The following is a 27,115-nucleotide window of genomic DNA, read 5'->3' on the forward strand; positions in this document are numbered from 1 at the left end:
CAATCGTCATTAAAGACACAGAGCGCTATTCGTTAGTAAACAAGCACTCTTCATGCCTTGAGTCTTGCTAAAAAGAGAGCTGGGGCTGGGAGGAAAGGCTGGCAGCAGCTCTACCACCAACATGGGACTGGATGCCTCTGGATCCATCAGCTCCCCTCTCTGGGCCTCGGTGTCCTCGTATGTAATTTGAAAGGTTTGGATGAGAAGCCAAAGGGCTCTCCCAGTTCCAGGAAGAAGGATTGCTTCATTTACAGAAAAAGGTGATGGTAAAGTGCTGGCATGACGCTGTCCCCAAAACAAAATGCTCAATTCCTCTTTCAAAACCTCAGCACTCATGGCGTAAGGGTGAAAAGAGGGCCTGAGCCAGCTTCTCACAGCATCAGTGCCTCAAATCCATGCACAACCGTTGCTCTGAAGCACTTGCCTCTAAGCTGGCTTTGTGATTTGTGGCTGACACTGGAAAGCCTCTGCAGGAACAAGATGGGGACTGATGAGCTGGCCAGCCATCACGGCCAGGGTGGCCTCGCTGAATCACCCTGACATTCTGCCTGGAAGCAGGGGCTGGGAGAGGTGGGTGACCTCTGAAGTCTCGGGCCAGGCCCGTGATTCTGTCATCTTTGCTTTACCATAATTAGGGAGGGAGGCAGAAGAGGAGGAGGAGAAACCATTTATTACTTCTCCAGGATTTGACAGCTTGGAAAAAGAATGAGAGGGAGACAGAGAAACAGCCAGGAAGAGAGCCAGCCACAGTGAGTTTAACCTCTTGGTAAAATATAAAAAGGCTGGACGCACCTCATCGGCTGCCCTCTGTCAACCCTTGGGCCCATCTGGCAGAACCTGAGGTTCCTGCCTAATAGGCATTTCCCAGAGAGCCAGCAAAGAAGAGCTTTTAAAGAAATATATGGTGGTGGTGATGGTAAGAAGGTGTGCATGTGTGTCTATGTGTAGGGGTGTGTGTGTGTGTGTGTGTGTGTGTGTGTGTGTACAGGCTGAGGACTGCCACACTTCCCAATGTGCTGGCTCTGGAGATCCTCTATTATATAAAAGTACAGACAGCCCCCACCCCCACCCTTGAGCTTAAAGATGAAGAATCCAGCCTGTTTGTTCCAGGCAGATGTAATCACACGAACAGTCAAGTCTAGAGGGCAGGACACTGCATGAATAATTCAAGCACTCCAGTCACTTGATTGTGTGTGCAGATAAAACACCAGTCAACCGCTAAACAGGTCAGCTGATAAACTTGTTTGCTCAGGCCTAACCACCATCCGCCAAATGCACCCAAGACCCACACTACAATTAGTGGCCGGGTTTTCTGCTGCAGAACCCTCGCAAGCCTAGGGTGTGGACAGCCCCATTAGATCAGGGTTGCATTTCTCAGCGAAGGTTTCTTCACCTCCTTGCCTCTTTGTTCCTACACAGCCACAGGGCGATTTCACCCAACTCAGAGATTGCCATAAACCCTGCAAAGGAACTGCATTCAGAGCACACACATTCATGCTGGGAAGCAAATGGGAGCTGAGGATGGAAGGCAAAGGTGAGCAGCAGGTGGGGTAAAGCGCCCAGTTTGGGAATCCAGAGGCCCGGGCTTGAGTTCCAGCTCCGCCCTCCTGGCCTCCCTGAAGCCTCAGTTTCCTCGCCTATAAAAAGGGGGCAAAAAATCCATTTATCTGCCTCTGGCAGCTGAAAGGATTAAATGAGACGGTGTAGCCAAACCTCAGGCATTCTCCCCCTAAGAACCCTGTTTGGGGAACGGCCAGAAGTCCCAGATGCACACAGCTGCTCTTGATGCAAACCCCACCACCAAATGCGTTAAGACGGTTAACTCTTCCTGGGTTCAGAGCGCCCCCAGGACTCCGGGAACAGCTTTGCTCCACCAGCCAAGGTGCATTCTTTGTGCCACAGAACCATACATTTACAGACATGGTGAACACCACCCATGCAGACCTCAACATGCAACGACATATTACACCTTAATTATGAAGCTCTTAGAATAACTGCTGCTATAAATTGTCAACCTAGGTGCAATTACCCTCTTTAAACACACCCAAGATACTAAGGGCTGAGGAAAAAAAGGTGGGGCGGAGAAAGGAAGGGGGTGGCACCTTGCATGACACCCCAAGGTCCTTGAACACCTGGGACCCCAGTTCCACTTCACGCATTCTTACTGGACGAGTCAGATCTGGTCAGTTCCGCTGAAAGTTGGGCAGAGCCTGTCTCTAGCCCATTCTCCCAAGGAGAAGCATCTTTACGTACAAAGCAGTGTCTGTTCGTGATTTCTGTGGGTCAAGCAGTAAAAACCTGGTAGCCTTCATGTGCCTCCCTAAGAAGCTAATCCCTCAGGAAGCCACAAGCTGGCTTCCCACATTGCTCAATAAACTCAGGCCCCTTTCTGGCTGCCCTTCGTCCAACACTGGGGCTAGGAGGGCAAAGGAAACTACACGTTCAAAAGGCTCTATACGAAGCCACTGGAGCGGGCAGGAATCTACAAGCATTCCAGAGGTCACCTGCCCTTCTCACCTGCCCTGGGTCCTGCCCCCTTAAAGAGCAAAATTTAAACCTTGTAAACGACTGTTAATTTAGAGCAGAAAATCCATTCAAGTCACGGTCACCAAAGGCTAGAATGAGTCAACAGCCTTCTGAGATTTCAAGAACACCAATTGTTAAAAAGAACAACCGGCCTGCACCATTTATCCGTGCCAAATCAACTCTAACCGCCGGCCAAGCCAAATTATAGGCAGCCTCTCCTCGGAACACAAATACACAAACAGGCCTCTCCCACAGCCCAGCCCAGCACCCGGACTAGTTACTGATAGGCACTGAGATAAAGGGTGTTTGTATTTGCTCGGTTTGAGGTATACTGTTATTAGAAGACTGACAATAGGAGGTAGTTTACATATCCATCAAACACTACCACACCAGCTAAACTGGTTTGACTTCAGGATTTCAACGCTGAGCTCAACTCCCAGCCATCTCAGAAGTCCTGGATAGGCTGCCCCTGGGCAAGTTCCTTCAGCTTCCTTCCCTGTAAAATGGGAATGCAGATGCCTACAGATTAAGACAGCGACGAGAAAGCAGCCTCAGAAATGGAAGCCATGACGGCTGTACTTCATTCCGACTTTCTATTTTTAAGCAGTTAGTGCCTTGTTCCCTTAAATTTTGACAGCTCAGCGTGGCTTTTAAGACGCTTGAAGTTTAATCTTATCAAGGCAGAACATCACATTTTTGCGTGAGCACAACACACACACACACACACACACACACACTCCTCCTGCATTTCCTCTTGAGAATTTTACATTGAAACAAATAAAAGCAGCCCACCACCTCTGGGTTTCAGGAGTTTGTAAAGATCCTGAAGGTACAACTTTGCCTTTGCTCCTTTTGACTAACTTCACAAGCTCAATGCTGAAAGCTCACCATGTCCGAGAAACCAGCAAAGCCTCAGACCCTGCATTCCAAGGACGTGATCCATTCACTCCTCAAGAAGTAAGAGGAACAGAACTAGGCTCATTTTTAAACAGGAGGGGCCATACGAAATCCACGTATTATACAAGTTTTAAAAATTAGTTCTCTCTTTAAAGAGAAAAGCACTTACCTGCTTGTGCATTTCAATGTTCAAGCCATAGGACATCTCATAGTACTAAAAGTAAAAAAGAATTGCCATTAACAGACAACACAGAAACCTGTTCGTTTTCCAAAATCAGCTATTGGGAAGATTTTCACCAAATCGTACTTTTGTGAACCGTTTGCTCAAGTTTAAACCAAATCCCAAAGCCAGCTATTGAGGAGTTTAAGAGCTGACAACGGGCAAGTGTTCTTCTCATCTCAACAGAACATTCTATATACAGGAGGAAGAATAGCTGGGTCCTCCCTCCCACAAGCACCACATGTGCCATGTATCCTGTTTATACAAGGTTTGGGTTCAACAGGGAATCATGTGTACACTGGGACCCTCTTGTCCTGAGAGTTATTTAGCAATGTGTCGAAGGCCTCTTATGTGGAAAGCAGTGTAGGAGCTGCACTTAAGTGCCTCCCATGCCCTCTCACAGACGCAAGATTTAAACTTGCAAGAACAGACATTGGAAAAGGGGAGATGGTCTACCTACTGCCCCAAGGTGACAAGATTCTCAGTTGGGGGATCCCTGAGGAGAGCAACGGAGGCAGAAGACTTTAAAAGGCTCCTCCACTCTCAGAAAACCCTGGAGAAGGAAAGGGGTGGTGGAGAGGGCTCGTCCCACTCTGCCTAGATCCAGGGCTGCAAAGCAGTGAAGTTTCCGAACACTCCCAGGAGGTCTCTAAAAGAGATTTTTATCCAGTCCCGACGTGGGCTGATCCAATCCTATCTAGCTAACCAAGACAGGCAACCAATCCTCTGGGAAACCTTCAAAACACAAATCAGAGGGTCACAAAGGCAGTGCAGAAGGGCTGGCCTGGGGTTTGGTTTCTCCTTCTGTTCCTCCTTTCATCCACCCTCCTCCAAGTGATCAAGGCTAAGGGAGGCTGGTGCAGAGTCGGAGGGCAATCAGATTCACCCGCTCCCAGGGCTGCTCTGGGGCGGGCCGAGGTGGGGACCCGGCTCCAGTCTCCCCAGACCCCCGCCGGCCCCGCGGGGCCGCATCTCACCATGACATAATGGCGCTGCATCTCCGTCTTCTCGTTCGCCAGCTTGTCGTACTCCACTTTGAGGCTGCGAGGGCAGAAGGAGCCGGCTCAGGCCTGGCGCCTGCACAGCCTCCTCCGAGGCCTCAACCCAAAGGCCTCTGAGAGCCGTTTTCCACTTTCCTGACAGCCTCCGGGGGTTACCCCATTATCCCGCAGCCTCGGCGCAGAGGGGGCCTTGGGTCCTCGCCACCGGAAAAGGAGTGAAACAACTTGAAACTTCCAGCGGCCGAGCGAGTGGATCTATCACGGCCGCGGGGGCGGCACCCCGGCGCAGGCTCCCGACCTCCAGCCCCACAGCGAGCCAGCTGGCGACCCCGACCCTCACCCCGGGGGCCCCGGGGGCGGCGCGAGGAGCCGGGAGGCTGCAGGCAGCAAAGGGTTAAGGCGCCGCGCACGGAAAGGGGAAACAAAAGGCGGAGGCCCTGGCTGCCCCGCCGCCCCGGGGTCGGGAGCCCCCTCCGTCCCCGCAGGGGATGGCATGAGCCGCGGCGGGGACGCCCCCTCCCCGCCAGCCCCGGGGCGGCCCCCACCGACCTTACCTGTGATATTGAGCTTGGAGAAACTGGAATTCGTCTTTGATCCTGTCACAAGACTCAGCCACCGTGAATTTAAATCCCGGCTGCCCGGGTTGATGGGGAGCCTGGAGCCCGCGAAGACAAGACAGGGGAGGGAGCGGGGGCGTTAGACGCGGCTCCAAGCTGCCCGGGCCCCTCGGCGGCTTCCCCCGGCCTCCCCCCACCCCTGCCCAACCAGAGAGGCCACCCTCACAGCCCAGAACCTTCCCAGCAAGTTTCTCAGCTCCCCGATGGGGCGGGGGAAGGGGGGCGCCCCAATCGCTCCCTATTGGCCACGGGTCTCCCATCTCTTTCACCAAGGGGCTCCCATTCCCAAGTAAGGCGGGGCGGGGGAGACCCGCCGGGTGAGTTGTGAGACTTAGGAGAGGGGGCGGGGGGCAGCGTGAAAACAAACAGTTCCCCTGGAACACAGGCAGCCCCCCACGCCGCTCGGGCGGAATTAACCTCCTCTCTCAACGGCGCCCGCCCCATCCCCATCCCCTTTGTGTGAGTGCGCGCACACACACCACACACACCGTAAAGGTAGCAACAAGCAAAATGGAGGTGCCAGATAAACTGCCTTGTTCACCCTGCCATGATAGATGCTTAAATAAACCGAGTTGCAATTACTCACCGGATGTCTGCCTTGCGGATACATGGCAGGGAGGGGTCGTGATTCCAAGAGCGTGGAAGCGCCGAGAGCCCGGGCCGGGGAGGTGCGGGGGAGGGGGGAGCCAAGCCCGAGCGGGGGGCGGCCGGGAAACCGAGAGCTCGCCCCCGGCCCCCCCAGCCCGCTCTCGCAGCGAAATCCCAGAGTCGGGCGCCCGCCCCAAGTGGAGACAAAGAGCCGTGGAGCAGGCGGCAAAGTCGTCGGCGGGCGCCGAGGCCGGGCGGCGGGCGCGGGCTTTGTGCGCCTAGGGCTCGGCGGGCTGCGGCCGGCCGCCTTCCCCCGGCTGCGTGGAGCGCGTCAGAGCCGGGGGCTGCGCGGACATCGTCGTCTCCCCGGCGGGTCCGGCGCGGGGTCCCGAGGCCGGGGGCCCCTCCTAGGGCGAGCGCTGGCCCCCGCCGGATCACTCAGCGCGTCGCGCCGGGAGGGGGGCGCGCCGGGGCAGCCCCAGCATCCGGAGCGCCCGGGTCCGATCCCAGAGGCGGCTCTCGGCGAGAAGAGGAAGGAGGCAGGCACCGAGGTGGCGGCTTGGGGCCGCAGGAGCGCCGGAGGGTAAGGGCGGGAGCCTGGCGCGGGCGCTTCGACGCCCCCCCTCGGAGAGGAGAGCCTGCTGTTCCGTCTGCTACTGCCGCCGCTGCCGCCGCTGCAAGCCTTCCCAGGGCCGAGGAGGAAACTCCGGGCTCAGTAGGTGCAAATCAACCTTCCAGGCATCCTAACTCCAGTGGGCACAGGAAGCCTCCGCAAAGGGGTCCTCGCTGCTCCCAGCTCGAACGCCGCGTCCCCAGCGAGGAGCGCTCGGCGCCGCCGCCGCCTCGGAGCGCGCAGGAGGAGAGCGCTGGAGAGGAGACGCAGCCCGAGACCGAGGAGCTCTGCAGCTTCCTTCCTTCCCCTCAGCCCGGCTCTCCTCTCCGCGCCCCGACAAACCCCCTAAACACACACCCAACACACACACATACACACACACCAAAAAAAGTGCCCCGGACCTGCGGATACCACACACAGACAGGCGAGGGGGACGAGCACGAGGTCTGAACTGCCGCGAGAGCAGTTCCAAATAGGGACTGAAAAGTAACAAAATAATGTGGCAGCTTCGCCCGGCGCTGGCCAATGGGAACGCGGGGTCCCCACGTGGGGCTGCCGGACTCGGCCTGCGACTGGGCGCCGCCGGGCGCGACGTCACAATGCCCTCTTGTGTCTAAAACTATGCATGAAAAGTAGCAATCAGGCCCTACCCGCTGGTGACTTTCGCATGGGAGTGAAAAACAGCGCTCCTCAGATCGGGAATTAACCGAAAGACATATAATAAATAGATATATATTATAGTCCTGGGCTGCTAGAGTTTTTTCTGCCCCTTTTTTTTCCCACGATCTACTACCAAATAATTATTTGGCAGGAGGGGGAAAGAGAGAAGACAGAGGAATAACAACAAAAGAAAAAAAACCAAGCGGTACAGTCCTCAAAACCTGTGGCTGGTAGTAATGTATCAGTTTATTCTGCAGTGGCGGCGAACGATTCCTCCCTCTAATCTCATTAGGTCTGCAAAGCAGCCCAATTAGATACTATAAAACAAACAGAATCACTTTGTCACTTTAATGTTTTCACTTCACAAGATTTAGGACCGATAAAATGGAGGCTCCCAAAGTTGCCTCCCACCTTAAAAAATTTGCTCGGAACTGAGGGTGCCCTTTTCTTTACCCCTTCTCCTGCCGAGCCCGCCCCCACCCCCCACTGGCCCCCAGCTTTTCTTCTTTGTTCATTCGTCCTTCTTTTCAGAAAGCCAAATAAACAGCGTCTTTGATGTGCGGCGGCTGCCTGCGAGAAGTCTGAGGCACTCTTGCTCGGCGGGCAGCGCAGACGGAAGGGCCCGGCTGCCCGCGGACGACCGGCTCAGTTCGCGCTGTCCCCACTCGGGGCTCCTTCCCGGTGGGGACAGCGACGCCCTTGCGGCAACTGCGCGCTGGGGCCGGGGGAGCCGCGTGGGGGATGGGGTGGCGGCCCGGCGCTCCGAGTTCCGACCCGGTTTACTCGGCCTGCCTGCGGCAGTGTCACAGCGTCGGCGGAAGCCTGTGGAGGGGCACGTGTGCGAGTCTGTGGGTGTCTCGGCCGCTAGCCTCGACGCCCCGGGAAGCGCAGACTCTCGCCCACCCCCGCCGTCGCCTCCAGGGCTCCCGCGCGGTCGCACAGGCCACTTGACTCCGGGGGCCGGTTTGCCCGCAAACCGATAGCCTAGATCTCCTGCGCTCGAGGTTACATCAGGGCACCCGGGCCACAGGGACGCGGCCCTCGAGCTGCTCAGAAGCTGCAGCGGCCGCACCCCAGACCCCGCAGCCACCGCAGGTAGGCGGGCCCAGGTGGACCCCCGGGTCCCTCCCGGGCATGTCCGCGAAGCAGCACACACCCCGCGGCGACGGAGGGCGCGCGCGAGCCGGCCGCGCGCCCCCGGATCTATATTTTCCCCTCATTAGGAGCCGGAGTTCGCTTTTGCATCTTAATGAGGAGCTGAGAGCGAGCGGGCGCTCGGAGGCCGGTGCGCAGGGAGTTACACGTGAGTGCCCGCCTCGGAGTTGCACCTCCCCTCGCCCGCTCCGGCCGCCAGCCCCGAACCGCGCTCCTCTCTTCATTTATTTATTCTCCTAAATAAAAACATAAATCGTGTGCGGCGCGCACCGAAGAGCGGGGTGGGGAGAAGCTGGGCTCGACAGATGCGAGCATCTGGCCGCAGCATTCATTAGACACAAAATGGCTCCTCTTTGGAGCTTCCTTTTCCCCCTCCCCCTTCTCTGCCCTCCCCCTTACGTCACGGGTGGGCGCACCCGCTTCCTACCCGCCCCGCCCCTTTCTCGCTCCCGCTCCCACGTGGGGGCCGCTGACCCCGCCCCCGAGCGAGGCCCGGCAGACCAATCAGAGACCGCTGATGGGACTCTCCGTTACTGATTGGTGAAACTGCCGGGAGCTGTCAGTCCGCGGCCAGAGCTGTCAGTCAAAACCACGCGGGATGGGGGAGCGCTGACAAATGCCGAGGCTTCTGAGCCTCCCGCTTGCAAATAGTGCTTGGAATGGCTGCTTAATTAGCTTTGAATGGCTTTTCCTTCCAGCTCAAACAATCTGTCACTACCATGTGGTATAAAGGAGCCATGCATAAAAAAGTAAGCAGAGGCTAAATATCAATTTGATTTTGTGTATCAAAGGAATATTTTATTTTTCTCCCTAGTAATGAAACGTATCAATTTAAATAATAAAAGGTAAAAAAACACACACACAAACCACAAAAAAAAAAAAGAAAGAAAGAAAAAAGAAAAGAAAAAACAGAAAGAAGAAAAAAAAAGCAGACTCCACGGTTCTCCGGCTCCTGCGCACGCCTGAAACAGGTAATTTCTACGGCCCACGTTCAAGAGGAAGCCTTAAGATCCCCCCCGCCCCCTTAAACTTGCATTAAGTGTTTTGTTGTTGTCATCCAGAAGTCTAGAAGGAGTCATGGGGGAGGGGTGGTCTGTAAAAGGGGAGGGGGGGGGCGGGGAGGGGGGCGAACTTTAAAGGGAGCTCTTTGAAGCTGCTAATCAAAGTGGAGGGGGTTTTAAGATCCCCCATAAACTGGGGGTCCCACAGCAGGTCTCGATTTAGGAGCTGAGAGGAGAGGGGGGAGAGCAGAGCGGGTGTGCTCTCGCCCGGATTTATTAAACACAATGCCTTCAAGATGCCCGGGACTCGGCGCCTCGTCCGGCCTCCCTCTCCCCGTCTCACTCCGGACTGGCTCCGACGGCGCCCGCCCGCAGTCGGCCGACGAGCCCGGGGGCCCCAGGTCGGGTCTACGCGGACTGTGGACCGAAGAGCACAGCTCTTGCTCCTACCCCGGCGTCCGCGCTCCTGGGGGCCCCACGAGCCAGGGCGCTCCAGCAGGGCAAACACGCCGAGCTCACCTGTTTACCCCAGCCCCAGCACCCGGCCCGGCACGTTGGAGGAGCGGGCGGCCGCGCGTGATGGACGTGGTTTGGCAGAGCGCCGCCTCCTGTGCCCGGCCGGGCTGGAGGACCCTGTCACGCAGTCAGCAATGACAACGGCTCTAGAACGCTTACTAAGTACAAGGCAGGGCACTGCTACCCAGGAGAGAACTCTGCATCCTCACCTCACTCCGGAGAGAAGCAGCCTGGCTGGTAGCCCCATTTTATAGAGTGAAAAAGAGAGGCTGAGAAACTCAGTAATTTGCCCCAAGCTGGGCAGAGATGCAGGATTCGAATCCAGGGCAGCTGACTCGACAGCCTACCCCAGCGCCCCCTTTGCTTGCAGGAGCTGGATTATGCGAGCACTAGCTGAAGGAAAGGCATTCATGCATTCGTATTCACTCATTCATTCATTGCAGCCATTCCTGAGGGTCTGGCTGTAGGGTCACAGGCCCAGCTCGGCTGCCTCTGGCTCCCACTCACTGCGCACCCAGCGTCTCTCCCAGCTCTCCGGGGCTGCCTGAGCTCAGGGCCAGAAGGGGGGTGGGGAGGTAAGTAACGAGGCTAGCACCCCTTTAAGGTCACCGTCGCCCTACCCCACCCCCATGCCACCCCACAAATTAGGAAAAACAAGGACAAAACTAAATTTCTTTTATGATCAAGAAAGAGAAAAGAAAATAAAAAACATGTATACAACACCCTGTCCAAAGCGCCTGACAATTATTTTTAAAGGAGGGGAGTGGAGAGAGAGTTCAAACGTCTCTGTCTCCAGTTCTAATTGGAAACGTTTCAACTGTTTATGTTACAAGAAGTGTCAGGGTCATTTGCTACCGGAGAGCTGACTTTTCATTGGCTGCTTAATTGAGTACCTCGGAGTCCACCCCACGTGGGAGAGGAATTCCTGGCACATTAAAAAAAAAAAAAAAAGTCACCCGGGTGAGACAGAAAGCCCGGCCTGGATTTACAGAGTGGAGGCCTGGGGAGCCCTCATTTGGGGTTCAGGGTGGTTGGTGGGCAGCTGTTTGCCAGCTCTGAGAGCTGCTCCTCTGGTTCTTTAAAAAGCATTGTCAAACACTTTAGAGAGAGTGTTCATACATGTTTTCTCCTTTTCTCAGGAATTGAAGGGTCTGGCTTGGGTCAGCCTGAGCTGTGGCCTCCTATTTGAGGAAGTGACCCCAGTGCCTTGGGTGGGGTTGTGAGCCTCTCCCTGTCATCCCTTCCCCTACAGCCTCCGCTGGCTTTGATTTTTTAGAGGCCTCCCCTTAGGACTGCCCAAAGAGAAGAGAAATCTGCGTTGCCCACCCTGCTGTGGGTGATTCTGTAAGGCTCCTCTGATTGTGGGCCCTTAACTCCATTGCTAGGGCAGTTCTGTCCCTCTACCCTCACCCCTGCTGCCCACCAGTCATCCCAGGCCTTCCTCCACAAGTGAGCACAGCACCACAGAGCAAGAGGAAAAGGAACTTTGATTTATTTAATAAACTCTTACACAGTGCTTGCTCTATGCCAGACACTGTTCTAAGCACTTGTCAAATATTAACACACTTAATCCTCTCACAATGAATGAATTGGGTGCTGTCAGTATCACCCGTATTTTACAGAGGAGGCAATTGGTGACCAGTGGTACAATGACTTGCCCAAGGTCACTTCAGTGGCTGACGGCCTTGAACCCAGGCAATTCGGCTCCAGAGTGTTTGCCACCACGCCTCACTGTCTCTACAAGCTTGGCTTTCCTGGGAATACAGATCAGGGCTGTAGGACAGACCGCAGCAAACTGGAGGGCCCCAGGAAGTCCCAGAGGGTCCCCCTATTGACCTCATCCTGGAGCCACCTCATTTCAGGGAAGGGGACAGAGCTCTGAGAAGTCAAGGGATTTCCCAGGGTCTCCCAACCCCTCTTTCCAGTTCTCTGGCTGGTCCAAGCTGTGTGACCTTGTGAGACTTATTTAATCTTGCTAAGCCTCCATTTCCTCATCTGTAAAGTGGAGATAACAATCCTGTCCACCTCAGAGGAGTGTTTGGAGGATCGATGGAGATAATGCATGCAATGTGCTTAGTACAGAACATGGCACATTAAGCGATCAATAACAGTTAGCTATGGTGGCTGTGATAATGATGGAGAGCCATCCGGTGATTCAATTTTCTGGGTGCCTGCAGGAGACAGGAAGGTCTAATGTCCCAGCCCGTAGGGGAGCAAACCAGGCAGTAGCCCCAACCTTATTCTATACATACAGGTAATCGAGCCCAGGTGGGAAGGCCCAGCTCCCCTCCCCTGAGCTCCCGCAAGGCTCTCCTGGGGTCATTGGGCCTTGCCCTCCCTCTCTGGAATTCCCATTCTTTATCAAGGTCCTCAGATGACCTTGGACATCCCTACCGCCCAAGGACCCCTGAGGTGTGTGGGAGAGGGGGAGGAAAGAATCCAAAGCAATTCAAAGCTAAGCCCTGGGGAGGTGTGGGGGGATGGAGCCAGAGGAATCTGACTACGACAGCAGTGGAGTCCACAGCATTTCTGAGAAGCCACAAACATGAAGTATATGAGTATAAAGTAGTCTGGTTCTGAGGGAGAACAGGAATTGTGAAGCAGGGTTCTCGGAGGACTTCCTGGAAGGCTGGAGCTTGAGTGCAGCCCAGAAGGATGGACAGAAGTTCCATGGGTACAGGGTGCCAGGATGAGCAAATACTTCCAGCAGAAACCCTTCCCTGCCCCTCAGCTTGCACCAAGGTGTTTTTTGGTTCCTTGGATCCTGTCTTTGTTTCACCACCTGACAAGGCGTTTAGCTTGCTTTCCTAAGGCCCCTGCCCTCATCCCCACTTCCATTTCAGGCTCCAATGAATCTGTCTCTGAAGGCCACTAAGGTCAGGAGAGAGGAGTCCACTCATCGGTACTATGTGGCAGCCCCAGTCTGGGCATCAGTAGGGCTGAGGATGTGCAAGACCCTGAAATTCCCAGCATCTCACTTTCCACGTCTGTATAATGGGAATAGTGGCACCTGATTGCTTACTTGGTGACACTTTACAGAAAGCCTACTCTATGCAAGACCCCTTTGGAAGTACCAAAATCTAAGGGAAGCCCTTGCCTTTGGGACGTACACAAGCCCAGATAGCCCCTAATTCCAGGCTGTATGTAGGCCCTAAGAGCTAAATACAGCCTATGCAGGGAAGCAGTATTGGGTAGAAGGATGGGGGTTGATGATCAGGGAAGCTGCCTGTAGAGGGTGGCCCTTGGTGTGGCTAAGTGGAGACGAAAGGGGAGAGTTCCAGAGAGGGGCAAAGGTGCCCAGCCAGGACACTCTAGAGAATGCTGGGGATGGTTTGGTAGCCCAACTGACAGAAGAGGTCACCACCTCTGTCCAGAAAGCTCTAGAAGCCAGGCAACGATTTACAATAAGCCTCTTGCATCCACCTAGGACTTTGTGGGGGCAGGTGTGCAGAAGAGGCATGGAATGAGTTTGCTCACCTGTCTTTAGCAGAAGCATCAGACTGGAAATATTCTCCCCGCACTCCATCCAAAGCCAAGCTGAACTGCATCCTGCCGTTCTCAAGGTGCACTTTGCTGACCTCTATTGACTGATGGCGCAGGGTTTCCATGCCTCATGCGGGACCGGGTAAATATTTATCGAAGTGATTGGGTGTCCTAATTAAGAGATTTGTGCCATTTCTTTCTTCCCTTTTTAAGGATTCAAAGCTGAGGCTTAGGAGATTAAGAAATATTTTGCTGGTATTAATGCTTCCAACTTCACAAGAGTGAGGCCCATGCTGCAGGAATTAGCGAGGCCAGTGCAAGGGAGCGCTCTGGGTCAGCCCGGATGATTAAGGCGGGACTCATACCCAGCACTCCTGGTCTTTGGTGGTCGGAGGAAGGAGAGAGGAGAGGGTATCTGCCTGACAGCTCTGATTCTCACTTCCAAGTCTGCTCTCAGCTTTATATCCTTCAGTAAATGAATTTACAAATGTGTCACATGCTTGCAATAATAGTGAAGAGTTTGTTTATCAAGTGTGTTCGCATATACTAGTGGTTCTCAAGTGGCGGCAATTTTGCTGCCACAGGGACATTGGGCAATATCTGGAGACATTTTTGGTTGTCACAACTCACGGTAGGGGTGCTACTGGTGTCTAGTGGGTACAGGCCTGGGATGCCTCTAAACATCCTACAGTGCACAAAACAGCCCCCACAACACAGGATTATCTGGTCCCAAATGCCGATAGTGCTGAGGTTGAGGAACCTTGACATAAGCCATCTCATCTAATCTTAACACATTGAGTCATTCTCTATGTCCCTCTTGTGCAGATGAGCAAACTGAGATACAAGAAAGGAAGTATCACGTGTGCAGGGAGAGAAGGAGTGGTTGTTGCACTCAGACCCTCTGTCTTCAAACCCTTTATCAGGGTCTTCAGACCCCTTTCCTTCTCTTCTCTCTATTCTCAGTGCTTTCTCTACTAGAAAGTAATAAAAACCAACTCTGGGATCCTACCTTGTGTAGAGTTTAAGCCATTTTAAAGGTCACCCTACAAATGAGCAATTATGTAGTCATTCAAATAAAGTCTCTCTGTGAAGGGCTGGCTCTGGACAGGTCCTGGGATGCCCTGTGAGGACAACAGGCCTCGGCCCTCCGGGCGCCTGTGTTACACTGGAAGATAGTCACAAAAGTAGCTGTTGGCCCACTCTGAAAGAGGTCAAGGTGGAAGGCTAAATAGAATTAGGTTGTGTGGAGTTTGGGGGGAGGGCTGGCCCAATAGTGGGGTAGAGTTTGCCTTCATTGGGGGTGCCCTTGCTGGAACTGAGGTTCTGCAGGAAGGAGACTGGGGTAACCAGAGAAGGGGCTGAGGCAGGAGTAGGGGGCAGAGAGAAGAGGTAGATGGAGACTCCAAAGGTCCGGGCTGCAGGTAGACCCTGGAATTCTGGGAACATGGAGAGATGGGGACATGAGAAGGAGGAGGGAGACTTCAGTTGTAAGAAAGGAGGAAATAAGGCAGATAGCCCATTTCAGAGTTTGATGTTGGAATAGAATTGCAAAAAAGACTCTTTTTGAAAGTCTGGAAATGCAACTGATCATTTGCCCATTAACCCACCGCAAAAGGTACAAACAAGACCAACACCACCTTATTTTTGTGTTTTCCGCTTAAAGCACTGTCTTATGTATGGACTCATAGACAAGACACAACGTGAAGAGCAGGGAAATTATCCCCATTTGGTAGATGAAGAAACCGAAGACTAGAGAGAGTTAAGTGGTTTGTCCACCACCACACAAGTTGGTAATGGTGAGTTATGACCAGAATTAGGCCTTCTGGCATTGGAATAAACTCTTTCCATAAACCAATCAGGTTTTCAAATTGTGCTCTAAGGAGGTCCCGGGATTTGCAGAAGTTAATGAGGTGGGCAGACGTTGGGAAGTGGGGTGGCTGCAGGGATCCTCTCCCTCACTTTAACCAGAAGAGCCCCAGTTTTTATCTGTTTTATAGGCTAGGTTCTACAAAATATTTTGTTTGGGGGAAAAAAAAGGAGAGGTTTAGGGGCTTTTTTAGAATCACTAGTTTTAGAATCACTAAACTGCCTAATATCTGTCCAGACATTCTCAGCCGTGACTATAGACTTTTCTCCTCCTGAGAGAGAAGGGCTGAAGTTCCATGGGCTGGGAGGGGTCCTGATGATGCCTCGTAGCAGAAGACCTTGTGTGGTCTTCATGCTTAGGGAGCCCCTTGGCTCTGATTCAGCCTCCCATTTGCTCTTGTGAAACGGCCTAAGAGGAAAGGGAGATTCTGAGAGGCTGAAAGCCCATACTCACTCCCCCTGAGCAGGTTGAATGGCCAGGTAGCCCAGAAGGGGAGAGCTATAGATTATTCTAGGCTCCCTCCCCACCCTCCTTTTACAGAGGAGAAAAGGGAGACCCAGAGAGACCCAGTGACCCACTCAAGTCACACAGCTCCTATTTGATAGACTTTGGATTCCACACCAGCCCTGTCTAGCTGCAGAGTCGCTGCCCATAACCATTGCACTACCCTACCCAATACCACCCTTCATCATCGACCCACCATTCTTTCATGCCTGGAAGGTCACAGTATATAATTATGCTTCGCCCTCTGCTAGGCAGAGGCCTGACACTTTCTGATACGTCAACTAATTTATTACCTTGGCCCCCAGCACTCGTCATCCATTCCAGCCTCCTTACTGGGCACCTTCCTGCACTTCAGAGGCTGACTGCTAAACATCACACTTCTAGACTCTTTCGTTGCTAGGGCCCTGAATGAAAATATGGTCCCATAGTTAGATGCCCTCAAGGAAGATTGGAAAGCAGCAGTATGGCAGAGACCTTTCTCGGGCTACCCCAGTCATTTCTGGCTGGTGATGTGTTTGTGGAGATGGTAGGTTTTTCTGAACCCCTGTCCCAGTGTGTAGTCACTAGTTTCATAAATGTCAAGGGTTGTGGTGGGGGGGTAGGGGTGGTGCAGCTTTCTAAGCTCTGAATCTTGGTGACAGAAGGTATTCCTCAAGTTAGAGGTTCTAGAGGTGGCTGTCTATTTCCCCATCCTCCTACTGTGCCAGAAGAGACAGCTTTCCCCCCAAGACTCCTTGAAGAAAACAAAGGGGAAAAGCTTTGTGAAATTGGATTTGGCAATGATTTATTGGATATGACACCAAAAACACAGGCAATAAAGGCAAAAATAGACAAGTGGGTTTACATCAAACTTAACTTCTGCGCATCAAAGAAAACAATCGACAGAGTGAAAAGGCAACCTACGGAATGGGAGAAAATATTTGCAAATCATATATCTGATGAGGGGATAATATCTAGAATATATAAAGAATTCCTACAACTCAACAACAAAAAAACAAATAGCTGGATTAAAAAATGGGCAAAGGACTTGAATAGACGTTTCTCTAAAGAAAATATACAAATGGCCAACAAGCATATAAAAAGATGCACAACATCACTAATCATTAGAGAAATGGAAATCAAAACCACAATAAGGTATCACCTCAACCCCATTAAGATGGCCACTATCCTAAAAAAAAAGAAAAGAACAAGTATCAGTGATAATGTGGAAAAAATTCAAACTCTTGTGCACTGTTGGTGGGAGTATAAAATGGTATAGCCACTATGGAAAACAGTATGGAGTTTCCTCAAAATTTAAAAATAGAATTATCATATGATCCAGCAATTCCACTTCTGGGTATATACCAAGAAACATTGAAAGCAAGATCTCAAAGAGATGTTTGCACACCCATGTTCATTGCAGTATTATTCACAATAGCCAAGAGGTGGAAGTAACCCAAGTGTCTATCCATGGATGAACAGATAAATAAAATATATACATACAACGGAATGTTACTCAGTTTTAAGAAAGAAGAAAATCCTGTCACATGCTACAATATGGATGAACCTTGAGGACATTATGCTAAGTGAAATAAGCCAGTCACAAAATGACAAATATTGTGTGATTCCACCTAAATGAGGTATGTAAAGTAGTCAAACTCATAGAAACAGAAAGTAGAATGGTGGTTGCCAGGGGCTGAGGGGAAGGGAAATGAGGAGTCGTTGTTCAGTGGGTACTGAGTTTCAGTTTTGCAAGATGAAAAAGCTCTAGAGCTCTATTGCACAACAATATGAATATAGTTAACACTACTGAACTGTACACTTAAAAACGGTTAAGATGGTAAATTTTATGTTATGTGTTTTTGCCATAATTTAAAAAAAAAAAAAAAAAAAGAGGAGGCCCCTCTGGCAGGTGAGTTCTGCAGAGTTCTAGGCATGGTTCCTGGAGGCCCAGCCCCCAGCCCTCTCCTCTGGCCCTTGCAGTGGTGTCTCAGATGCTAATTCCTTCCACTGAATGCTGTCTCTGTCACATAGCTAGGGTGGCCCCTTTCCCTGCACCTGACTCCTGACTAGTACAGTCCTGCCTCTTCCAGCAAACCTCCCGACTGTGCCTACCTCAGCCTGACTTGGGCTTTTGGGGTGTTTGTCTTTCATTGCTGTTTACCTGTTTCACAAGAATAGTAATATTGAAAATAACAATGACTCATGGCCACCAAGCCTGAGCGTAAACAGATGAATCCGTGCAACCTAGTGGAGGGCAACCCCCATTCAGAGCTCAAGTGCTGCTGGTAGACAGACGTGGGTTGGAGTCCTGACTCGTGCTTCTTCTGCTGTGGAACCTTGGGCAAGACAGTTGTTTTTGCTGCACCTCAGTTTCCTCATCTGTAAAATGGGGATATTATCAGTGCCTTCCTGACAGGGTGGTTGTGAGAATTAGTGGGATAACTCAGGCTGGCAGCAAGCTTTCACTGACTGTCAGTGATTCTGAATGAGTGAGGGCACATCAACCCCTTTGTCTCAGTGTGTCAGACCCCTCAGCCTCTTGATCTAAATCCACACTTAGACACTTTTATACCAGAGCCGGATTCTCTGCTCCCGGGACGTGCATATGTCTCACGCGAGTGGGAGACCTGAAAAGAAGGGAAGCTGGGGACTCAGAGGCCTACATGCTGGAGGTCAGGGTTAATCAGAGGGCCCTTGGAGTTCTTGACAAAGGGGAATGCAAGCGGGGTGGGTTTTCAGTGGGTCACAGGTGGGTGTGGGTGTGTGGGATGGGGTTGGGGACCAGCTTATCCAGAGCCAGCAAAGGCCTGACATGGAGGCAGCCCCTGCCCTCGTGCCTGCAGCCTCCTACTCTACAGAGGCCAGACCCAGAGAGACACTGGGAACCAGAGCGAGGCTGCCCCCACAACTAGCAATGTAGGGATCCCCGTTTAGCCAGTAACCAGCATGCCCCCTCCAACCCAATTAACTGCAGCCTCATAACTTCCAACTAAGACAAGAATGAGGCCAGACCCAGACAGAGGACGGTCAAGCCCCTACGACTGGGACTAGGGGTTTGGACTTGAGACAGAGTCTTTAGGAGACTTACGTTATGCTGTTGGTTGGGATCTGCACAATCGAAGGCTGGCGTGGATTCTGTCATCAACACCTCCCAGATGTTAAATCAGCAGGCCTGATTTGGGAAAGGACTCCCCAGAAGGAGCTGAGGGAGATCAGGCAAGCAGGTAACTTGGACCTGGATGGTTGATGGCCTTGAAGGCCGGGCTAAGTGACCTGGCCTTTATTTGGGGGGTGCTAAAATCACTGACTACTAGGAGTCAGGCTCATGCTAAGCTGTTGACACAATTATCTCATTACTGTACAAAAACGCGTCCTGGTTGCTGTGGCGTGTGTGTGTGGGGCTGCTGCCCAGACTCCCCTCAGGACGGAAGCCCCATGCCCAGCTGCAGGGAGTATTGGGAGCTGACGGTGCTGAGCTCCTAGAACTGCCCTCAGCAGGGGAGAGCCACCTCACCAAGATCACATCCCCTCCCAGGAAAGCAGAATCCAATGACAGGTAAACTGTGGGAATATAAAGGCCCAGAGACCTCGCCCCAGTTTGGGGCAGCTCTGAAAGTCCAGCTGGCTCCAGAGCTACCCTCGGGGTCACCTGAGACCCTTGTGCCACATGTGACAGCATCCCAGCCCTCCTTCTCCCTTTGCCCCATCCTGCTTCCCTTCCTCCTCAGTAGGTGTTGACCCTGAGAGCGAGCACTGCTTAATAAACCCCCTGCCTGTGAACATTCCCCACTTCAGGGCTGTCAGACTTAGCAAATAGAAATATAGAACACCCACTTAAATTTGAAGTTCAGGTAAACAACAAATAATTTTTTAGTATATCTCTGTCCCAAATATTACACGGGATATACTTATACTTAAAAAAAAATCCTTTGTTGTTTATCTGAAATTCGAATTTAACTGGGCAATCCTATATTTTATCTGGCAACTCTGCTCCATCTCAGGGTCTGTTCTTTGGGGAGTCTAACCTATTACAAACCCCATAAAGTGGATGCAGTCATTGCCCTGTTTTAGAAGCAAAACTGAGCCTCAAGAAGCTACAGTCCTGGAAGTGGCCCTGGTTATCAAGGGAGGAGAGAAACCACAAAAGCAGTGGACTGGGGAGCTGGTGCAGCTGGATGGGGGTGGGTGTGCAGAAACTCTTCACCCGTTTTCAAAGCACCACCTCTCAATGGGCCTGCAGCACTGGAGGAGAGGGCTCCTTCCCGGGTTTTCCAGCTAGCCTTCCCAGGGCAGGGCTGCACAACCAGGGAAGAACATTTTAATCAGCCACCTTGTCTCTGCCTCTCTTGGCCTTTGCTTTCATTGTCAGAGTCTGTGTCAATAGCTGGAAATCCAGGCAGCAGCACAAGTAGACATTTTGCTCCTTCCCCAGCAGAAAGCTCACAAAGGGCAGGGCTCCCCTTTTTACAAGGAAAACAAACAGGTCTCCAGGCTCCCAGGGGGTGGGGGTGGGCTTGAGGGAGGGTCTGTGGGCAGCCAGCTGGCTCATCCCGCCCAGGCTCCCACCCTCACCAGCCTCCCATTCCCGTCTGCCTTTCTCTTGCAGACCTGGACTGCCTGAGTGCGGGGGAACCACGGCAGGCTTCCCCTCTTCTCTGGAGAGTGCAGCGGCCTCAAGCCCGGTATTGCTCGCTGGGCCATAGCCATTCCACTCCATCCCTCCCTAGGGGCAGTGTGACCTCTAGGGCAAGTCTGGTTCTGCCAGTCCCCTGCTTAAAGCCCTTCCTTAGCTCCTGCGACCACATGCGGTATCCTTTCACACCTCTGGCCTTTGCATATGTATGCCCTCCACCTGGCGTGCCCTTCCTTCTCTGTCTGAGCTAATGGAATCCCACCCACTGCTCAAGGCCCTTTCTTCCATGAAGCCTTCACTGTCCCCCACTTAGGCAGAAGGAGGCACTCCCCCTCTAGGCTCCCATGGCATCCTTACTTGTGTCTGATGCCCTCACCCCTGGGTGCTCTCCCCTGCGGTCAACTGGGTGTGAAGTGGGTCTCTCCCCCTGGGCTGTGAGCAGTCACCTGAACTGTGTGCGGTGTTCTCCAGTTTATAAAGCCGTTTTCTCATTCATGCGCCTTTACAGCTCTCTTGGATAGACACCGTTGTCTTCCTTTTAAAGATGGTGCAATAGAGGCCTGGAAGGTTTCCTGGTGTGCCTATGGTTGGGTAGCTACTAACTGCAGAACAGGACTCAACTACCCAGATCTTAGTCAAACGCCAGTGCTGTCTCCACCAGAGGCTAGACTTAGGACCTTATATGCAAACAACACCTAGCTCAGTGGGTAGGCACACAGTAGGAGCTCACTACATGCTGAATTAAATGCAGTGAAGCAGAGATTTTGCAAACATTTGGAGATGTCTAATGGTTTTCAATAACTCTGAGAGGCACCCCCGCCTCTGCTCTCTGCCCCACCCCCACACCTGCCCAGCTCCCGGTAGAGTGTGGGGATGCCCGGGTCAGAGTTCCACTCCGGGTTCTGCCCGCTGCTTCCTCTTTAACTGGAATGCTGGGGCCGGGTGACTGGGAGGTCAGCTTCCGGCGCGCGCAATAGGAAGCTACCATCGTTGTGCCATTGACGGTAACGCCAAGCGGAACTGGAATTGGGGCCCGTGCAGTCTGGGGAAGGGGAGGTGTAGGGGGTGCTTTCCACTTCTGGGGTGGCCCCAGCATCAGAAGCTTATGTGGGAAAGAAGCAGACCTGGAATCTCCCGCCTCCCACGGACCACCCGCAGGGCTGCCCCTGAGGACAGGGCCCAAACCTTTCAGGTAAACACCAGTTTCCTCTGGGAATCGTGATGGCTCCACCTTCCAAAGAGATCCCAAATCCCACCTCTTGTCACCCGCTTCACTGCCACCAGCATGCCACTGCCACCTTGTCTCCGCTGGATGCCTGTAGCAGCCCCAGCAGGCCTCTGTGGTTCCACCCTCCAGCTCTCCCCCGTGGTCTAATCTTAACAGAAGTCAGGATGATCATGTCACTCTGCAGCCCAGAGCCCCGCCGGGCTCTCTATTTCTCTCTGAGAAAGCCCAAGATCTTCCGGTGGCCCACCAGGCCCTCCACGAGCTATCCCCGCTGCTTCTCCACCCCGCTCACTCCGCTGACCCACTCCTCCGTGCCAGACACACTCCTGCCTCCGGGCCTTCCCTCTGCCTGGAAGGTTTTTTCCCCAGAAATCCACTTGGCTGACTTTCTCTCCTTCAAATTGTTGCTAAGAACCCCATCTTCTCACCAAGGCCCGCCCTGGCTTGCCTGTGTAATACTGAAGTCGGTCCCGCGCTGCTCCCCACGGCTCCCGACCCCTTTTCTGCTCTCCTCTTTCTTTCTGTGGTGGTACTTTCACCTTCTAGCAAACCATAAAGCTGCCTTGTGTTGATCACTTACTGTCTGTCTCCTGCCCTGGAATGTCAGCTCCGTGAGGCCAGGACTCTGCTGGCTCACCACTGTAGCCCTAAAGCAGTGCCTGGCTTGTGGTTTGCACTCAGCACATAGTTGTGATTGAATGGAATCTGCAAATGTGGATGATAATAGTCCCTGTAACATGGGGTTGTGTCAGAATTAAATCAGGCTACTAAGAACTCAGCCTAGTGCCTGGTAAGAGCTCCGTGAATGTTCTTATAACGAATATGGTAAAATGGATTGATTAGCAAGATAAAAGGGGCAAAGGGACATCCGCAGTGAGAGGGGGAAGGGGGCTCCCACTCCTCCTTCCTGTTGCTGGGGCCTAGGGACCCTTTCTGTGCACCTCGGCTGACAGAGACCTGGCCTTCTCCCCGACAGCTGCCTTCTCAGCCCCTGTCTTCTCCAAGAGTGGGGAGGGTAGGGGGCTCATTTGACGGGGAATCCCAGAACAGCCTAGCTGAGGGAACTCAGAGGTCAGCCGGTCCAAGCCCCGTGTGTGTTTCATAAGGGAACACCAAGGCATGGGTGCGAAAGGGACTAGACCGAGGTCAGAGGGCTCAGTCTGCGTCCCTCTCACGATACCTCCAGCACTGCGCATCTGGAATCCCAAAGCAGCAGTCAGTCTCTGGCAAAGGACTTTTTAAAAGCACCAGTTTGTGAAATGTTTTAACATGGAAAGCCTACACAGGCATTTTCAATCTTCGTTTGGTTGTGTTTGTAATAAATTGCCTTTGTTGCAAAGCATAAAATGACAGGCAATTTAAAGTGTCCTGGAAAATCTGAGATACGTGATTGTCTATTTGCATTTTGCATTTCAACAGATATTAATTGGGGACCTATGATGTGTAAGTCTGGGACACAGAGAAGTACAAGATACATTCTTTGCCTTCCAAGAGTTCTCCAGTTGGGGTTGGCAGAGGGTCAGGGACATTGTGTGAAACAGCACCTGATGATCCAGTAATCGTTCTCCTTGGTATTGACCCAAAGGAGTTGAAAACATATCCACACAAACACCTGCACATGAGTGTTAATAGCAGCCTTATTTGTAATTGCCAAAACTTGGAAATAACCAAGATGTCCTTCACTAAGTGAATGGAGAGACGAACTGTGGTGCATCCAGAATATTATTCAGTGATAAAAAGACACAAGCTGTTGTTACCTCACCAGGTCCGTTTTTGCCCGCCGCCCAGAAAGCCCATCACTGAGATGACGAGATTGCAGAGAGACGGGGTTTAATTACAAGGCAGCCAAGTGAGGAAAACGGGAGAACAAGTCTCAAATCCACCTCCCCGAAAATAGGGACTCAGGGGTATTTATGGGGAAGGGAGCAAGGTGGTCTGAAATGACTGGAGGTGAGGAGAGATGAGGTAATTGATGATCTGCGCAAGCGTAGTCAGCCTTCGTGCCTCTTCGTAGGACACAAGTTCACAGAATGGCGGCATTAACATGCCCCGAGGGTGGAGTTCCAACCTCTTGCTGTTAAAAGGGCCCAGTTGATGGGTTGGTGGTCTCAGTCCGGCCTGAAGTGGACAAGGGGTTCAGTTCCTGAGAAAAATAGCTCAAACATCCATTACCATGGTGACCCCGACTCCAGGGGCATGTTACCTACAGGAACCTAGTGGGAGTCAGATAGCGTATTACCCAAACAGCACAGTTAACAATGGGTGAGTTTATCATGCAGATTTAAGTCCTCATCTTCTGTTCTGATGTTTCTAGGTAAGGCCATCACCCCCTTCTTTCTGGTACAGGGGAGAAGATACTTTTACAGATGGAGATTTTCTTTTCAAGTGTAAATGTATCTCATAAAGGGTAACCAGAACTAAGAATGGGCTTAGCACGGACCCACCCAAACACTGGAGGTGTCTATGGTGATGGCCTATTCTGGGGGCAGGCCTGCCATCCCAAACTCCTTTGGTTAGTTAGTAGGGGTGGGGGCCAAAATGTCATTCAGGCAGAGACATATTCTGAGCTGGCAAATTCCAATCCCCCATAGTCACTAGCTGCCTAATCATCAATGGCTGTTTGCCGGTTTCCCTATCAAGCCATGAAAATACTTGGAGGAACCTTAAATGCATACTACTAAGTGACAGAAGCCAATATTAAAAGGCTACATACTGTATAATTCCAACTATATGACATTCTAGAAAAGACAAAACTATGGAGACAGTACAGATCAGTGCTTACCAGGGCTTGTGGGAAGGGAGGGGTGGATAGGTGGAGCAGAGGGGAGTTTTAGGGCAGTGACACTCTTCTGGAAGACACTACAGTGGTGGACACATGTCATTATACATTTGTCCAAACCCATAAAATGTACAACACCAAGAGGGAACCTAATGCAAATTATGAACTTTAGTTAATAATGTATCAATATTGGCTCATCAGTTGTGAAAAATGTACTATATTAATGCAAGATGTTAACAATAGGGGAAACTGAGGGAGAGGGGAATGAAGGGGTGTATAGAAACTCTATGTACTTTCTGCTCAATTTTTCTGTAACCTTAAAACTGCTAAAAAAAAAAAGCCTATGAAATAAAAATGAGCACTGTGAAGTGGGATCATGGAGAAATGCATGGGTGCTATGGGAGCAATTTGAGGTAGGGGGTAAGGAGGGTTTGGGAGGGTGGGAGTCAGTGATGGGGTCAAGACCCTTGCATGTGAAGTTAGATAGTGTTTCAAATCCCACCTGTGCCACTTACCCACCATGTGGCCTTAGCCAAGTTATTTAACGTCTCTTAAGCCTCAGCTTACTCCTCCGTGAAATGGGGCTAGTGATGCCTACCACCAAATTGTTATGAGATTTAAATAAAATTTGAATAAGGCACTTGGCACTGTCCTTGATGAGAATCAATGCTCTGTAAAAGACAGCTCCTCCTCCTGCCGCTGGAGGAGAGGAGCCATCTCTACCTCTTCCGAGCTCAGGTGGAGCCGGTGAGTGGAGGAGGGGAAAGGTGTGCCAGGCAGAGGAGCAATGTGGACAGAGTCCTGGAGGCTCAAGAAAGAGCAGACGAAGGTGGTTTGGCTCAGCCAGGAAGGATGTGTGTGGAGGGCGGGGGGAGAGCCTGCAGAGGCAGAAGAGGTAGGATGCTGGTGCCCTGGGGTGCCATGCTGGGGAGTTCCAGCATCCTCCTGAGGACAGATAGAAGCCACAGGATGACGTCACTGGGGCAGGCCATGATTGAGTTGGCAGTTTAGAATGATCCCTCTGGTAGCCATAGAAGGATGGAGGGGAGCGTGAATGAGGGGCAAGGGGAGGATGGGAGGTGACAGCAGCATTCGGGCCCAGGGGTGATTTTTGGGGGGCCACTGGAAGTAGTGGGAAGAGTTGGACTGTGAGGCTTGGCAGCACAGGGAATGAATCTTTGGAAAGCGGCTTGCCTGAGGTCACATACCAGCTGGCTATGTGACTTTGGGGAAGTCACTTAACCTCTTGGAGTCTCAGTTTGCTCTTCTGCAAGGATGCCTATCTCCCAGGGCAATCTTGAAGTTGAGAAAAGGTGATAAAAATTAAGAGGGTCTGGGGGTGGGGGAGATATGAACTATGCTTAAGCCTCCGACTGGGGGCTATAGAAGATGAGAATGGCACCGTCTAAAATTGCCCGGTTGGGAACAAGGCCTCTGGGACTGACAGTGCTGGGTTTGAATACTGGCTCCACTACTTACCGGGGTGCAGTCTGGTCTAGCCACTTCATTTCACTGAGCCTCCTCTCTAGCATCTGTAAAATGGGGATAGTAATATCTACCCCACATGGTCCTGTGGGTGGGGTGACCTGAGAGGATTGCTGAGCACCCAGAACACAGTGAGCATTGCAAAGATGGGAACGGTTGTCACTATCATCCTAGAGAAATAGAATCAAGAGTATTTTTTTCTGGGCCCAGCCCCATGGCTGAGTGGTTAAAGTCCCGTGTTCTCTGCTGTGGTGGCCCGGGTTAGCGGGTTGAGATCCCAGGTGCGGACCTCCTCTGCTCACCAGCCATCCTGTGGAGGTGTCCCACATACAAAAAAATGGAGGAAGACTGGCACGGATGTTAGCTCGGGGCCAATCATCCTCAAGCAAAAAAAGAAGAGGATTGGCAACAGATGTCAGCTCAGGACAAATCTTCCTCAGCAAAAAAACAAAAACAGAATATTTCTTCTTTTATTTTGATCTTCATTATCAACATGCTGTATATACAGTAAGTAATTGTTTTAATAATGAAAAAATTAACTCCTCAAGAGAATGAGAAGACAAGTCACAAACTGGGAGAAAATATGTGCAAAGACATATCTGATAGAAGAATCTTACCCAAAATATACAAAAAAATTCTTAATTCTTAAAACTCAACAATAAGAAAATGAACAACCCAATTAAAAAATGGGCAAAACATCCGAACAGACATCTCACGAAAGAAGACATATGGATGGCAGGTAAGCATATAAAAAGATGCTTCCCATCATATGTCGTTAGGGAATTGCAAATTAAAACAATGAGATACCATTACACACCTATTAGAATGGCCAAAATCCAAAACACTACAACACCAGATGCTGGTGAGGATGCGGAGCAACGGGAACCCTCATTCATGGATGGTGGGAATGCAAAATGGGACAGCCACTTCGAGAAACAGTTTAGTTTGGAAAACTAAACATACTCTTATCATATAATCCAGCAACACTCTCCTGGATATTTACCCAAAGGAGTTGAAAACTTACGTCCACAAAAACCTGCACACAGGTATTTATAGCAGCCTTATCCATAACTGCCAAAACTTGGAAGCAAATAAGATGTCCTTCAGTAGGTGAATGGATAAAGAAACTGTGGTACATCTAGACAATGGAATATTTTTCAGCACCAAAAAGAAATGAGCTGTTAAGACAGGAAAAGACAAGGAAGAACCTTAATGCATATGACTAAGTGAAAGAAGCCAATCTGAAAAGGCTACAGACTGTATGATTCCAACTATGGGACATTCTGGAAAAGGCAAAACTATGGAGACAGTAAAAAGATCAGTGGTTGCCGGGGGGAGGGAGGGATGAATAGGCAGAGCA

The 27,115-nt window shown here is 51.6% G+C and overlaps 1 protein-coding gene across 4 annotated transcripts in view; it reads right to left on the reverse strand.

The window, feature by feature from the left end:
* TLE3 (TLE family member 3, transcriptional corepressor) overlaps nt 1-6,928 on the reverse strand; it is a 50,032-nt gene extending 43,104 nt beyond the window's left edge. For 2 of the 4 annotated variants that reach the window (XM_058541966.1, XM_058541965.1), the window contains exons 1-4: nt 5,848-6,928; nt 5,199-5,299; nt 4,621-4,684; nt 3,593-3,637 (exon numbers count right to left, since the gene is read on the reverse strand). In XM_058541966.1, the coding sequence (XP_058397949.1) occupies nt 3,593-3,637; nt 4,621-4,684; nt 5,199-5,299; nt 5,848-5,871 (234 nt within the window). In that variant the 5' untranslated portion in view covers nt 5,872-6,928. The remainder of the gene's footprint in view (nt 1-3,592; nt 3,638-4,620; nt 4,685-5,198; nt 5,300-5,847) is intronic. The other 2 variants (XM_058541968.1, XM_058541967.1) reach the window with 1 other exon arrangement.
* Nucleotides 6,929-27,115: the final 20,187 nt, after the last annotated feature.

This window comes from Diceros bicornis, chromosome 5, assembly GCF_020826845.1.
Source record: "Diceros bicornis minor isolate mBicDic1 chromosome 5, mDicBic1.mat.cur, whole genome shotgun sequence".
Classification (NCBI taxonomy): Eukaryota; Metazoa; Chordata; class Mammalia; order Perissodactyla; family Rhinocerotidae; genus Diceros; species Diceros bicornis.